Genomic DNA, 14678 nt, shown 5'->3' with positions numbered 1-14678 from the left:
ACTAAACGAATTAAAACACTTTTAAAAATACCACTACTTCAGAATATTGTCCAATTTGTTTTTATTCTCGTCATTTTATTAAGAAGCGCCTGCGTCAACTGCGCCTGCGCCTGTAACGGCAGTGACGGCAGCGCAAGATTCAAAATGGATGTTCACAAAAGATGCCATCGAGCTTTGGACAAGCGCTGGCGCACAATCGAGAAACTGCGTGAGCTAAATAACCTCCAACAAGCGGTGGTAAGATGGTTTGCTCGTTTTTAGAGTCCCTATTTTCTGCTTCACGTTTTATGTTTCGGTTTCGCGGCCACGGTAGCGTTCCGGGCGCGCACTCAAGGGCCTGCTTTGATATCTCTGCGTGAGATATGCCAGGAACACAGGCAGTAGCAGTGGCGTAGCCAGGAATTTTTTCGGGGGAAGATGGCTGGGATGTCTATGACTTGGGGTACGGAGAGGGAGAAGGGAAGGAGGGGGGCGGGGAGCTAAAGCTTCATTAGCCTCCTGGCCACTGGGCGGTAGCTCTATGCTAGAGCCTTTTAAAGCTTCGGGCACACTGCCCATACATCAGACAAGAGACAGTATGCAAACACTATCCGGGGTATGCTTTTCCTCGTGTGCTTTCAGATTGGTCACGCAAAGACTGTCTCCAGACAGTTTTTTTTTTATTATTATTTTTTGTACAATTGTATATATATTGTAAGAGTGCATGGGTCGGTGTTGTGGGCACACTAATTGCATGGGCCTTCCCTTAACACTAGCACGCCTGTACATTTCTACCTCCCAAGTACAATAGATAATATCAATATCAAAATGTATGAAGCAAACGTGTCCGCAGATGTCGTCGTGTCTGCCGCAAACACCGTGTCTTCTGTAGGACGTACGAGCAGTGGGACTACAGCTCAACACTTCTCTGTCACAGTGCAAGCTCCTGGTAGCGATACCGCTTCTATGCGTAGCGCAAATTTGTCTGCTTTTCGCACAGGGGTTGCGGTGATGTCAGAACGCCAAGCTCCGATGGCTCTGATTGGAAGGGCAGTGGGTAGGCCTTGGGGCGTTCAGCATTGAGGTCTACCCATTGGCCTTCCAACTGGAGCTCGACGTTCTGACTTCGCCGCAAGCCCCGCGCAAGAGGCAGACGAACCAGCACACGCCCGTTGCCTTCTGTCGTGCTTAAACAGTGTGTGCATGTTGAAACTCGCGAGACGCCCAAGTGCTATCGAAGGTGGGAGGCCAGCACTGGAGGCGGGACATCTGGAAGACCTCTGTGCCATTCTCATCCTTCCAGTAACTATATATAGGGCTGCGCGAAAACCCTCGATTCCCATTTTCCTTTGTCGGCTTCAGAGAACGAGTTCCCATACTTGCTTGCAAGCTTCCAACCCCTAAATCCGGGGGCCTCCTTTTTTGTAGAACAGGTACTGAAAACATGCTTTGCAGCTAAACAGAAAGGTCAGTCTGAAAATTAGGTCAGCCAGCTGCGCAGGGCCCGTGGGAAGGCCGAATGAACATTAATTGCGCCTGCAAACCGGGTGTAATCGGTGTGATCCATATGTCACACCCTCAAACTTTGTAGCAGTGACCAGAGTGAGGATCCCGAATTAACCCTCGGTGCAATGCTGGTCACCTTTGTGTTTATGTAAGCAAATGTACTGGCCTTGTAGATATAATCTCACGAAATCATATTCGCAACTCCAGCAACCTATAGGGGGCGCCACCTCGGAACAAACATGGCGGCTGGGAACAGGTCGCGTTGTGTCGGTTGGGCTGGCTGAACGGGAGGTGCATCGAATTTAGCAGATTTTCTTGGCTTCATGCCCTATTCCTAGATGTTTGAACTGCGACGGCTAAGTGTGCCCTGTACACCTGAACTGCAGGTTATAATTTTATTTTCCCTGTGCTGTGTATTCTTTTCATACCAAACTTTTGTTTCAGAGATTTAGGTCGAAACGGAAACTATGGGCTCTGGAGTGGCGGTATTTACATCTAATCAGTTTTGAACGGATAACGACGGCGGCGATGGCTACTGAATTGTGCCAACGAGCATAATTTTCGGCTAGCTCGCTTGCCTCGACTATGCAATTTATCTGTCCGCGAAATCAAACAAAAATCTTCAAGCGTCAGCTCGGACAAAAACACAGGCTGTACAAAAATTACGAAAATTAAGCAAGATTCCTTGAGCCAAGGAGCATGTTTACAAGCTAGAGCCCTATTAAGCGGATAATAATTATATTTCAATACAGGTTTTAGTCTACATCACGGACTCATTCTGACGAATAATCTGGTTATGTATGATCCTACGTATTTTGTCCCACTAAAGCGATATTAGCATATTTTTTTATTGAAATTTGAACTTAGTTGCCTAGCTATTAGGTGTACTGCAGAATAAAATGGATTTTACCAAAAGTGAGACAGTACTTCAACTCAACCAAATGATTCTAGCCGGCAACACGAAGATGAATGTGGACAAACTGAAGAGACAATCTTCATCGGAGATTCACGCAGACCCCACCTGGCATCGAACTTGACTTTGAACCCTGAACGGGGACATTGAGTAAATTGCGGACAAATAACATTTTATGGTCAGACAACCTAAAAAAATGTAGGTCATATTGCCGCTGGTTGCAATGGGGGCATCGTATAAATTTTAGAGGTGCAAGAAATTGTAATGTTGTGACAGATTTCTGACTTCGATAGATGCGTCCACCACCTTTTCAAAGCAGACACTTGCCCCCATTAATCGTATGCAGTGGTCAGGTTTTCCAAAGACAGGTAATCGCAAAATCGTCTCAACTTCTTCAGTGCGCTCGACGGACTTTTTCGGCGAGGAGCAGCCAAGAGGAATAGCCAACGCACTGACCGGTGTGGGTGACGGCTCCATTTGCTGGCTAAGCAATCAGAACCAAACTCTGGAAAGCAGCTATTGAACCTTTGCTTTCACTTGATTGCAACACTTGTATCCCCTCCAGCAAAACACGGACTCATTCACCCCCAGTCTGCTGTTCTGCATCACTATGAACAAATCACTTATCAGCTGGCAAGTAGTCGTCACTTTAAATGTGATTCGAGACAGAAAAGCACTCAAACCCTCTCTTCGTGATTCCACCCTATCCAAGAAATCGAAAGCATGCAACCATGCGTTGTGGAGTAAGCGGGCTTTGAAATACGTAATGGAGGAAACCAATCTACTGAGGCTTCACCTCACTAATGGACAGTCCGGCACAACTGAGGAATATTCAGGCTTTTGTCAATTTACATTGTTCCCCACCGCGCCAACAACATGTGTCCGCGAAAGCCGCCAGAGATGTGGAGCGGCGCAAAAGCGGCCTTTTCCAGCTGGTTCCCGGTTTTCCCGCTATGTGCCATCTATTTTGCTGCAGTCGCAAATACTTCGCAACCCTGTTCAAGGCCACTGTTTTTTTCCACAAATTCTGGCGTCCGCTTTGATCTGCTGGTGTTCTTGGTTTCGGCATCAGGGCTGCTGGAGCATCGCATTTGTGCGAGAGCACATGCAAATGAACCGTAAGATTGAGGCACATGCTTGTGCCGGCAGCTTTAAACGGATACTACAAGGAAATTTTGGTGCTTATTTCTTGGTTTCTACTTGTTCAAGGGAGCAGTATCACATCGGACACACCAATCTATTGTTGAAAAAGACACAAAAACAGATTTTAAAACGAAGTAAACGATTAGCAAAGGGCACTTGGTGGATGTCGCTAAAGCCTTGTTCGTAATGTCCGTCTAGGAACCTCGACAGATAATGACGATGCCTGTCTCGCCTAGAACTATACAGGGGAAGGAGGAGCTCTTCTTTCACTGGGACATTCTTTTGTGTGTCCCAGACAAGGTTATAGAAGATTAACCGATCATCGAAATTCATACAAAAGCAGCTTCGGGGTTAGTTGCGGTGGCCAAATCACTGACGTGCTTCGGCAGCTTTGGTAGCTGGAACAGCTAAGGCATCCTGTCGATGTCAGCATCACAGCAGTTTTGTTCGTCCCGAGACAATTTCCGTCACGATTGCGCAGGATGTCATGTGCTCTCCGCTGGCTGCTGTCCTAGCACTTGCCAGAGTGGGCCATTTATGGCGAAAAATACAGCCGTCAACGTGCTATTGTTATTTACGGTTGTTGTGGATCACATTCAGCCTATTTCTGAACATGACAGGCATATTTCAAATTTTGTTGGAAGTATCCCTTTGAGTGGTGTGCACTAAGTATGAAATGGGGTCTATGCCATACTCTGTGGTTTGTTTTGGCCACTAGAAACAAAACGAGCAAAGGTCTGTCTTGGAATGTCCAGATTTTAGAACAAGGCACTCTAACAGCTGCCTACATCTGGCCTCTTTCTCGTGTAGAACCTGCCTTGACATGCAAATGACAAGTGATCTTTAATGCAGAAGGGTTTGGATTTGGGCTAGTTGGTTGAACATGTTTAGGGGTTAAAAGCGCTAAAAACGACGGACGAGTAGGAGAGACACACACCACAGAAGCGCTCTGTGGTGTGTGTCTTTCCTACTCGTCCGTCGTTTTTAGCGCTTTTAACCCCTAAACATGATCTTTAATGATTGGCAGACTTTTTTCCATGTGACTGCCCGTTTGAAGGCTGCATACAAAACCTTGAGGTTCTTCCAATGGAATGTGACGCTTATCTCTGTAACTTAAATATGTACTAAAATACAAATAGGTCTAGGAGAAAAAGAAAGGACAAAAAAATGCCGAGAAGTGTCCAGCAAAAATTAGAAAGTAAACCAGTAGAGTATTTGATCAAACAGAGAATATGTGATGTCATTGTCTAAATATTCTTGCACCTTTGCTGGCAGCTAAAGCAGGTGCTCAAGCTTTCAGGATGCATACTTCGTGGCAACCATGGGGGCCTATATAGTGCACGGAACACATGCGAAAATAATTCAAGCAGTCCACCAATTGACAATATTCACTTGCAGTATTTTGAGGAACAAGCAAAACCCCTCTTGCAAGAAACCTTCAGTTATCTGCATGTCGGAGCTCTAGGTGAGTTGTTCTAACTGCAGTGATGCGATTCCTGCACCATTTGTGCCAAACTGTGCCAAAGTGCTTACCCTGTTACATCCTGCTACATTTGACCAAAATGTGAGGAATTTGCGCAAACATTCTGCCAAAAACTTAATTTCAATTGAATGATACTGAAAGCGTAATAGCTCGGGCCTCGCTGCTTGGCCGGACCCTTACCATATGCTTATGCAAGTTTTCATAGCTTTTGATTATCGTCTCAAATAACGTACAATTCGATCACAGTTCGTAAGAAAGACTGACAGTACTCGCACGTTTCACCATAATTCTCATGTTTGTCGTCTGTTCTAGTCTTGTTGAGTGCGCTTTTCACAGCGCACTGGTGTATTGGAGAGAAGCGACAACCGCGGAGCAGGCATCGCGATTTTGAGTGCCTTGCTTCGCTGCAGCATACCTCCGTGCTAAGGGGAAAGCATGCCTCCAGAACGAGACGCGAAACAATTCCTGAATACAACTTCGGCTCGTATATATGATAGACTGCTATATCCTTGCAGTACCTTCTTCCAGTTCGAAATTTAACGAGGATACTTCGGTATTGCAAGAACATTGATAAGCACTCTTTTGTATGTTTTATTATTTATGCTAACTCATTCGTTTAACTATCACTTTTCTATAGATGTAAGTACATTAGAACTAAATTGGCAGGGGCAATGGATGACACCCTGTTTTTCCTTATCTAAGCCTCTAGTCAATGCATAACCATGAGTCAAGCACCTCTGGCGTGTGCATTATTTTTTGCAAGTTCTGTGGGCTTCTCAACTGCTTTATTGCATCAATGTTTGTAATTTGTTATTTGAGTAAAGTATTATTATTACTAATATTGTTATCTTGATAATGATGATGCTGGGAATGGGAGGGCTCCTCAGCTATCAATTAACAGAGATGAGCATCCCTCAATATCAGAAGGTTTGAGAACCTTTGCCTCAAGGAGACAGATGATTTCATGACATTCTGTTGATTTATACAAAATTTCCAATATTTCAAAATCTGGTTGCCATTTAATTAATATTATAACAAGTCTCTCCTCATTCTCGGCCAGAGACAGGTCTTTCTGATATATCCCTTTAGCACAGCGAGAAAATTGTACTTTTGCAGCTCTTTCAGTGGTGTGATTAGGGTGTGCCGGGATCCTAAAATATCACTGTTTTTTTGTTTGGTTTTGTTTTCCAGAGGCACCTCAGAAAGGTTCGAGTGACCTGAATGTGAAGTTGCTGGAGTTGAAGCGTGACATCATTGCATTGGCTCAGCCCCAGCCTGATGATAGAACAGGGATCGATCTCAGTTCGAGGCTTTCACAGTAAGGAACAGCATTCGCCATTACTTCACCAGTCCATTCTATCCTGGAGACAGAAATGGGATTGAAATTAGAGATATGACTGTCGATACGTTGTCCGCCGTTCATACATGCCAACATGTGTCCCCGCTTTGGAGGTGAAATTTGGTAGTGCAGTACGACTGCAACGGCCAAAGCAATCTCTACTAACGAACCGTATACTGCATGGCCATGCCCTAACAGGGGTAGCCCTGTGAAGTCGCCAGAAATGTGGCAGTCTCGATATGAGGCGTGGTTTCAGCAACACTCTGAAGCCATTCAAGCTATGTTTTCATGTACAAAGATCTGAAATTCGAGGAAAGTTGAAAACTTTAGTGGGGCTTAAACGGGCACTAAAGTGTGTTTTGAGATCCTTGTTTTATAGTCATAACTCCATCTACGAGCCCTAAGTATCCTAATAAACCCGAAAGTACATTACATGCATGGCCAGTTTGCATATTTAAAAAGTTATCAAAGGTCCTGACACTTACTGGTGGCGCAGAATGACAGATGGCACCACCGAACTTTGCTGAATGTGGTCGAACGACGTATGGCGCTTGTCAGCCACTCGCAAGTGATGGGTTCCCGCGTGGACGAGCGGCCGACTTCGGAAAGTGATATGTAATTAGAATTAGTCCCTCCGTGCTGATCCTCTGGCTTTGGTTTTACTTTGTTTGTTTTCCGCTGCAATAAGTGTGGCTCCAGAACGAAAGACGTTTCGGGTTGTGTCTTGACGACATCACCCGAAACAACAGTCTAATACTCTGAGCAAAAATATTAACTATTTCCTGGGATGCCTGTGGCTCGTCCCTCCCATTCTGGCACTCAAAGCCCACCTGTCAAAAGTTCCTCAGAGATCCGGGCGAAATTTCGACAACCAAGAACCTGCCGCCCTTATGCACAACTGTCCCCAGCGTTCGGGACATTCGCCCTTTGCACCCTCTCTCAACCATCCTCTGTAAAATGCCATAAGAAATGGAGTTTAGCCGAACGGCTGCAGAAGTTATATTCCCGTAAGAATTATAGATGGCAAAAATGTAATATTAATTCATGCTAATTAGAACCTCAGGAACTTACACTTTTCATTCCTTCTCCCAACGTATTCTTTTTGTGTTGGGTTCTATGGGCGACCTTTGGAATGTCTCGAATTTCTACGCATCCTTACAAACAAATGTAATAGCGATGAGGGTTGCAGTATAATATCGGACTCGTAGCGTGCATTTTGTACTAAAATGTAAAGGGGTTGTGCAATGGCGTTGGGTTGAATCATTTCTCACTGTACACAAGCAATGACTCTAGCATACTCGCACGCAATACCACTTACCAGAAATTTTTGTTTGTCGTGATGTAATTTCGAGGATAGAAGTGGACTTTTTCCTTCAGTTTCTCATTCATGATACTTGATAACATAGTAAAGGGGATTGCACGGTTATTCTAGTCGCAGGGATTTCCCCGTGAGGATGATATTCAGATGCGGCTCACATGTTCGGCATGAGCACTGCGTGAACCCTCGGCTTGAGCCTGTGACAGTTGACTCCTCGACGACGTTTGAGCAGTAGCTCGTGTCACATATTGCTGCGGTGATGGGAACATGTGAACCTTCACAACGTCTGGAGCTTCGCAGGAGCCTTGCACTTTGCCAACCCCCAGCACGTGGCTGTGATGAACATCGGCGGCATATAATCGGCACCAGGTCGTGTGGTTTCTTGTTATGCCTGCGAGTAGAGATGGAACGCTGTTCGTTTTTCTCAAATGTTTTCCTGCGACTGCCATTGTGCGGAAAAAAAAGACTAATGCGCGTTTCGTAAGGTGTCCACATGGAGGATTAATTATATGCGGAATTTAGTGAAAGCAAAACAACTGTTCTATTTCCCTTTTTGGGTTTGCATAAATACTTATTATTCCTCAGGAAAAAGACGGAATGTCCCGCAATGTTGCCCGCGTGACAGTACTAGTGAAAGGTTGATGATTGGTTGGGGTACCGGTGGCTTGACTCTAATGTCTCTTCTTTTCTGCCTTTGCAGGCAGCTCGAAAACATTTTCAAGCGGGGCAAAGCCATATTGACTGGAAGCGTAACGGCTCCCATAAACATATTTTCGGTGGACCGGAACTTGGCCGAAAGAGTGGTACGTCTGTTGGCTGTGGGGACGTTTTCTTGTCGGTCATTCCTGTCGTGCTCCTAAAATGCAGGATGTGGCATTGATTATCTGCTCAGTATAAAGTGCAAGGTACTTGAATAGTGTGTGCAGCTTTCAGTCTCTTGTAGGTTCCTTGGCTATCGTAAATTCTATGAAGAAACAATAGCAGTGCGGGCAAGCGTGTGAGAGTTTACCATGGAGTCAATTGACCCGTGTTTGTTATAGAAGGAACTCTGGAAGATGAAAAAAGTATGATGGATGTAAAATATTTGGGGCACGCAATGTCTCAAATGCATCTTCCGCATTTATAGATTGTGTGGCTTATATATCCTCCTTCTTATAGTTGCAAGCAGACATTTCTTCATACTCTCATACAAACCTACTTGCGCAGTTGGCCGGCAACAACCACTGACAAATTCAACTGAACAGACTTTGAAACACTTTCTATAGGAGTGCTTTAATTGTTCGCCCTGCATATTTATAAGAAACCTTCACCTGATTCACAGTTTAAGATATATATGGGTGAGGACACGCAGTATGGCAAACGCTGCGACGCGATCGACCAGATAAAGTCCTCTTGGTGCGCTCCCAAGTAGCCTTAGAGAAACTATGCAGGCTCTGCTTGCAAAGTCATACTATAGGGTTCCTTTTTCTTGCGCCACCAACTTCGTATTGGCGGAGAAGCGGTCACGTGCACCGAACTGGATCCGACCTTCACGAGGAAAAAGGACCTTGTAGGCACCGAGTTTCGGACAGAGCATGTTTCTTGCTTTGCATTTGCGAAAAACACATCATACACTAAAATTTAACAAACTTGAAGGTTCCTTGACCATTGAACATTATGTGTACCCACTGGGTACAGTATAATTGCATTGTTTTATAACGCGAGTGATGTTTTAAAACATGTTTCCAAAGTCTGGGAAGCAGACGACACGGAGAACGATCGCGTTGCTCGCGTCTGCGTCGCTCACGAAGTGACACGCAATGGGCACATTTGGGCACTTTGGACCAGTCAACGACGCATAGCTACGGCTTTCAAATGGACAATGTTTTCATGGGCTACTATGTTCTACCAATGGCAAATAGAAAATAGGAGACAAATGACGAGACAGTGGTGCACATGGAGTGAGTCATTGCACTTTATCTTCTCTGTTCTGCATGCCGCAGCAGCTGCCTCACAGCCCCGTCACCCGCCCCTCCAGATCTCCTAAAGCAGGAGAGGTCGCTTCCCGCAGTGCGGCCTTCGATCTAACAAGGCCGCCCCGCGAGCACCATTGCGATACTGTGCTCCGCAAGCGGAGCATATGCAGTTACTCTAAGTAGCCTCAGCTGACAGTGCCTCCGCCGTCCGGAGGGCGCAAGTAAAAAAAAAAGAAGAAACAAACTAAATTTTTAAGAAGTGTCCTTTCCGGGCGTGCATTCTTATTCTTTTCTACTCGGAGCATCTGCTCTGACCTTGATGGACACTGGCATGAACACTGCGCTTGAGATCTCTCTGCTTCGACGCATTCATAAAATAGTTATTACCACCGTTGCACAAAACTAGGGTCAGTGACAAAGCAGTGTCCAAGTAACACCCATAGCGCAAATGCCAAGCTCTACATGATGTGCCGCACCTGAAAAACAACCTTAAAAATGAGCATGTTTCCCATAGAGAAGCATGAGAAATTGGGTTCGTGACCGGCTGCCATTAGCCGCATATCAAGGAGCCATCTGGTGCCATTGCCTGCAACCAAGGCAAGGACAGGACTTTATCTGGCTGCCGCGACATGCGGAGTGTCCACACCTATATATATCTTACACCGTGACCTGAGTTAATTGTGCATCGAATTTCGTCAAAAACAAAACAAACTAGTATAGACCACTTACAACGTAACCGCGTATAGTGCAGGACCGGGTATAATGCGGCATTTTTCAACCACCGGTTCGCCTTTCATACAACTTCATGTAATTTCATACCGCTTAAAATGCAGGCGCGCGAAGGGAAATACTGGTTATAGTGTGGTTTCTGGATTAGCCCACCGACCCCGCCGACCGGCCGGTGCAGCGAGCATGCTTCCGATAACTACGCAGCAAGTTACAACGCAGCGAGGTAGCGAGGTGCGACCGACACACACACGCGCGTGCTCAACTCCGAAAGCCCCATCGAGCTACCCCCAAGCCTTTCACCCTTTCGATTTCACCCCCTCGCTCGAGCGACGCAACACCAACCTCCTTCCTACACCGCGCGCGCGCGCAAAATGAAGGCTGGATAGTTTCTAGTTTCGCTTCTTGCAGTTTGCTAACTTGCTCCACGTCGTCTGTTTGGACCGCGTGTGGATCGCGTCAAGCATATCGTGCGCAAATCGACCGTCCATCCCGATCTCTCCGTCTACCAAGCCCAAGATGGCCGAGAAACGACAAGCCCCGTCTGTCGAAACTAAACAGAGCATCAACAAAGATGTCGAAAGTGGCATGAAAAAAAGCTTCCGTCGTGGCCAAGTACAGCGTCGCTGACATGACGGTTTTTACTGTCTGGAAGAACCGGGAGCAGGTACGGAAGCACCTACAGCAAGATTCTGCGTTGCTCTCAGGAAAGAGGATTCGTACGTCAAAGTATGAGGACATCGATGAAGCCTTGTTTAGGTGGTTTCGCAAAGTGCGAGCCAAGAATGTCCCAATAAGTGGCTCAATGCTACAAGCGAAAGCTAAGTCCTTCGGACATTTGTTCGAACACGAAGGCTTCAACCCCCTCAACGGATGGATCCAGCAGTTTAAAGATCGCCATGGGATTAGTTGCAAAGTTATCTCGGGCGAAAGTGGAGAAGTCGACGACGCCAGCATCCAGGTGTGGTTTCACATTCATCTCGAGACGATGCTTTCTGCGTATGCGGACAAAGACATCCATAATGCCGATGAAGCTGGTCTGTGCTACAACATGCTTTCCGATTGCACTCTCGCGATGAGAGGTGAATCCTGTTCCGGCCGCAGAGTCTCAAAGGAACTTGTCACGGTTTTGTTTTGTGCAAACATGGACGGCTCCGACAAGCGGCGCTTGTTTATCATCGGGAAATACAAACGACCCCGTTGCTTCAAGAAGCGAGAATGCCTGCCTGTGGTGTTCACAGCAAATGGAAAGGCCTGAATGACCCAAGAGTTCTTTGCTAGTTGGCTGCAAAGTTTCGATTAGGCCATGGTCGCAGAAAAGCGGCTCGTCATTCTTATTCAGGACAACTGCAGCGCTCACAATGTGCAGTCACAATTAAGCGCGGTCAGTTTGAAGTTCCCGCCGGCAAACACCGCTGCTAAAAGCCAGCCTCTCGATCGGGGCGTCATCGCTACAGTCAAGGCGCTCTACAAGAAGTGCATGTGCGAAAGAGTTGTCTTAAGTTGCAACGAGAAGAACCCCTCAAGGTGAACTTGAGGGGCGCCATCGACATGATCACCGCGTCGTGGTGGCAAAGTAAAGGCTACTTGCCACCACAGCAAGTAGCCTTTACTAGCACTCACTCGAAGCAAGTGCAGATTTTCGCGACTCCCGTGACATACGTTATATGCTGTCTACACTTAGTACCAGGATGGAAACAATGGTCCACGCACAATGAATCGCCCCACTATATCTTCTCTGTTCCCCCCTATCTCAAGTACAAGAATCAGAATGTCCAGTTCAAGGTTGCAATATCCCCCCCTCCCACTCGACACGCCCACCAAGGGCCGTTTTGCACACTTGCTTTGAGCATGCTCTTTGCTTTGTTTTCTAAACGCTTACGACGCGAGAAAACACCGCATCAGAGCCGTCTGTAGGTTGCCTTGTAACTGCATAGAATTATCGACCAAAGCTTTTGCAGTACTTGTGAGGTCAAACCTATGCAATATCTATGAGAAATGGTCGCTTATAACATTGTCAGAATTATTTCGAGCCTGCAGTAAATGAATGATGCTTAAAAAATTATAAAAATATATGCGCAGGTGGAAAGGGTTCCGGAACCACCCAACAGATGATGCCATGTAAGCTGTTAAAAGCAAATGCATCACACTCAAGCAGACTAAAGTGCGTATGTGCGAACCAGCCTTAACGATGCTCATACCAAAACGACCATTGTAAAAACCACGGTGCAGAGGGACGACGAGGAGGGGAAGTAGGGACTGGAAAGTAGGGATGGGGAATCGCTGAACAGTTGTGAGAAGGAACATCTGGAAATTTGGCCTATACTTTGAGACCTCTGCAATTTCATTGTTGAATTGAGAATAAGTTTTATTTTCTTCCATTTTTTATATTACTTTCTGTTTTCTTGTTTTGTGATCTCATCTGAGGAAAAATTTGCAGAATTGTTCGGGCGGTTCTAACTCCTTGAACCAATTGTCTTACAATGACGCAGTAATGAATGGTACAGTGAAGATCGCATATAACGTATGTCGCGAAAATCCACACTATAAGCGGTACCGCGCTATAACCAAAACATCAATTTTTCAGGCCAAAATACATGCCATGAGACAATTACCTTTGTAAAAGAATTTATTTTATGTTAGATGAAAAATAAAGCTTAGTTTGACGAAAGACTTTATTTCACCAGACTAGTACACTTCTCTCTCAAGTGTGTCACACATTTTGAAAGAAATGAGCGACTTTTGCCTGGCGCAGCCTTTTAACGACGTTGCGGGTTGCGGACGGACGTTGCGAGCATTCAGGATTGCTAACCCTAATCACTTTTCTCCAGCGATGAAAACGCGTGAAAATTCGCATCTTTTATACGATACGCGCCAGTAATACCTTCAACTTGAGCACAGGCATGAAATGCTCCAAATAAGAAATCCGGGCGATGTTCGAAAACCTAAATGCTTAGAAAGCACCACTGTAGTCGAAGTAAACAAACACGACGACACGAGCATTTCTGCCGCCTTGAGAGTGCCGCCGCGACATCGCCGCACGTATTGTGCTTGCGGCTAGCGCCGTTATCTAGTGTCACACAGGGAAGCGTGCTCGCTGCGCCGGTCGGTCGGCGTGGTCGGCGGGCTGTTACAGAAACCGCACTATAACCGGTATTTCCCTTCAGGCGCCTGCATTTTAAGCGGTATGTAATTACATGGAGTTCTATGGGAGGCGAACCGGTGGTTTAAAAAAGCCGCGTTATACCTGGTCCTGCACTATAAGCGGTTACGTTGTAAGTGGTCTATACTGTATTGAGGTCGTACGGCTCGAATAAATGCCATGCTCTCTTAGGGCTGTTTTTTGAGAACATTTTTGTACCACAGTTGTACAGACAATAAATGTTATTTGATATGTAAGAGCAGTTGTAGTAGAACTTGCACAGGTGTTTATGCAGCTTGACACCAATCTGCACAGAGATATCGTACAATAAAGAGTTTTAGTAGACCGTGTTCCCCTCTCCGCTAAGCCCCTCCGCTACCCGGAACTCTACAGCCAAGGCCATCGGCACACAGGCGCAGTGGCGGTTTCTTCATTGTGGAGGGCTTAGCAGGGGGGAAACACTGCCTACTAAAACTCCCTAATATCTTACCAGTGTTCTCTTGGGGAAATGTGACTTTTAACGTTAGATCCTAATTAGCTTACCACACGGCAAGGATCATGCAAGAGCGCTCAGAACGTACTGCTTGTCCAAACCCAAGCGCCTGGGAGTGAGATTTAAGGACGTGCGTTTTTGTACTTTGGCTAAATATAACCCTGTACAATACTTTCGCACCACGTTAATACTGCAAGGCAGGAAATGTGTGCAAGTCGGTTGTAACATTCTTGGCTCGGTTTCTGCACAACTCTTGTTCTTCTGCCTTCTCGCAGCGTTGTGGCATTTAAAAAGTGTGATTCTTTCTTCTTTCAGGAGGAAGATGCTAGAATTGACAGGGCACTGTTGGAAATCCAGCTTGCAGCTGCAAAACTTCAAGCCCATGCGGATCGACTTCAAATTTGAGAACATTGCGAGCTTGGTTTTCTCTTTGAAAATTATTTCTCATTAAATGAGCTTTTTGAGGGATAGGATTGCATCATGTAAATAAAGGGGTGGGAATTTTCCTAGCTGTGCTACAGCACTGCACAGGCCTACTTTTTGAGGCCCGGCCCAGGCCCGCTGACTCTTAGCACAGCCTCTTACATACTGATGAAACCTGGCAGATCGCCAGGAGAAGCAGGCGCCGAAATGGAAAAGGTGGAGCTACAGACAATGGATGAGAAAAGAGCCACGTGACTG

The 14678-nt window shown here is 46.0% G+C and overlaps 1 protein-coding gene across 1 annotated transcript; it reads left to right on the top strand.

Moving 5' to 3' along the window:
* The first annotated feature begins 123 nt into the window (after positions 1 to 123).
* On the top strand, positions 124 to 14465 carry LOC121834272. The gene is made up of 5 exons (XM_042288028.1): positions 124 to 237; positions 4940 to 5006; positions 6216 to 6342; positions 8382 to 8484; positions 14313 to 14465. The coding sequence occupies exons 1-5, from the start codon at positions 145 to 147 to the stop codon at positions 14400 to 14402; spliced, it is 480 nt and encodes a 159-aa protein (XP_042143962.1). The 5' UTR covers positions 124 to 144; the 3' UTR covers positions 14403 to 14465.
* Positions 14466 to 14678: the final 213 nt, after the last annotated feature.

The sequence above is a fragment of the Ixodes scapularis genome, unplaced genomic scaffold, assembly GCF_016920785.2.
Source record: "Ixodes scapularis isolate PalLabHiFi unplaced genomic scaffold, ASM1692078v2 ptg000890l_1___fragment_4___debris__unscaffolded, whole genome shotgun sequence".
NCBI classification, from domain to species: domain Eukaryota; kingdom Metazoa; phylum Arthropoda; class Arachnida; order Ixodida; family Ixodidae; genus Ixodes; species Ixodes scapularis.
The sequence above is the reverse complement of the archived record's forward strand: the minus strand, read 5'-3'. Positions and strand labels throughout refer to the sequence as shown.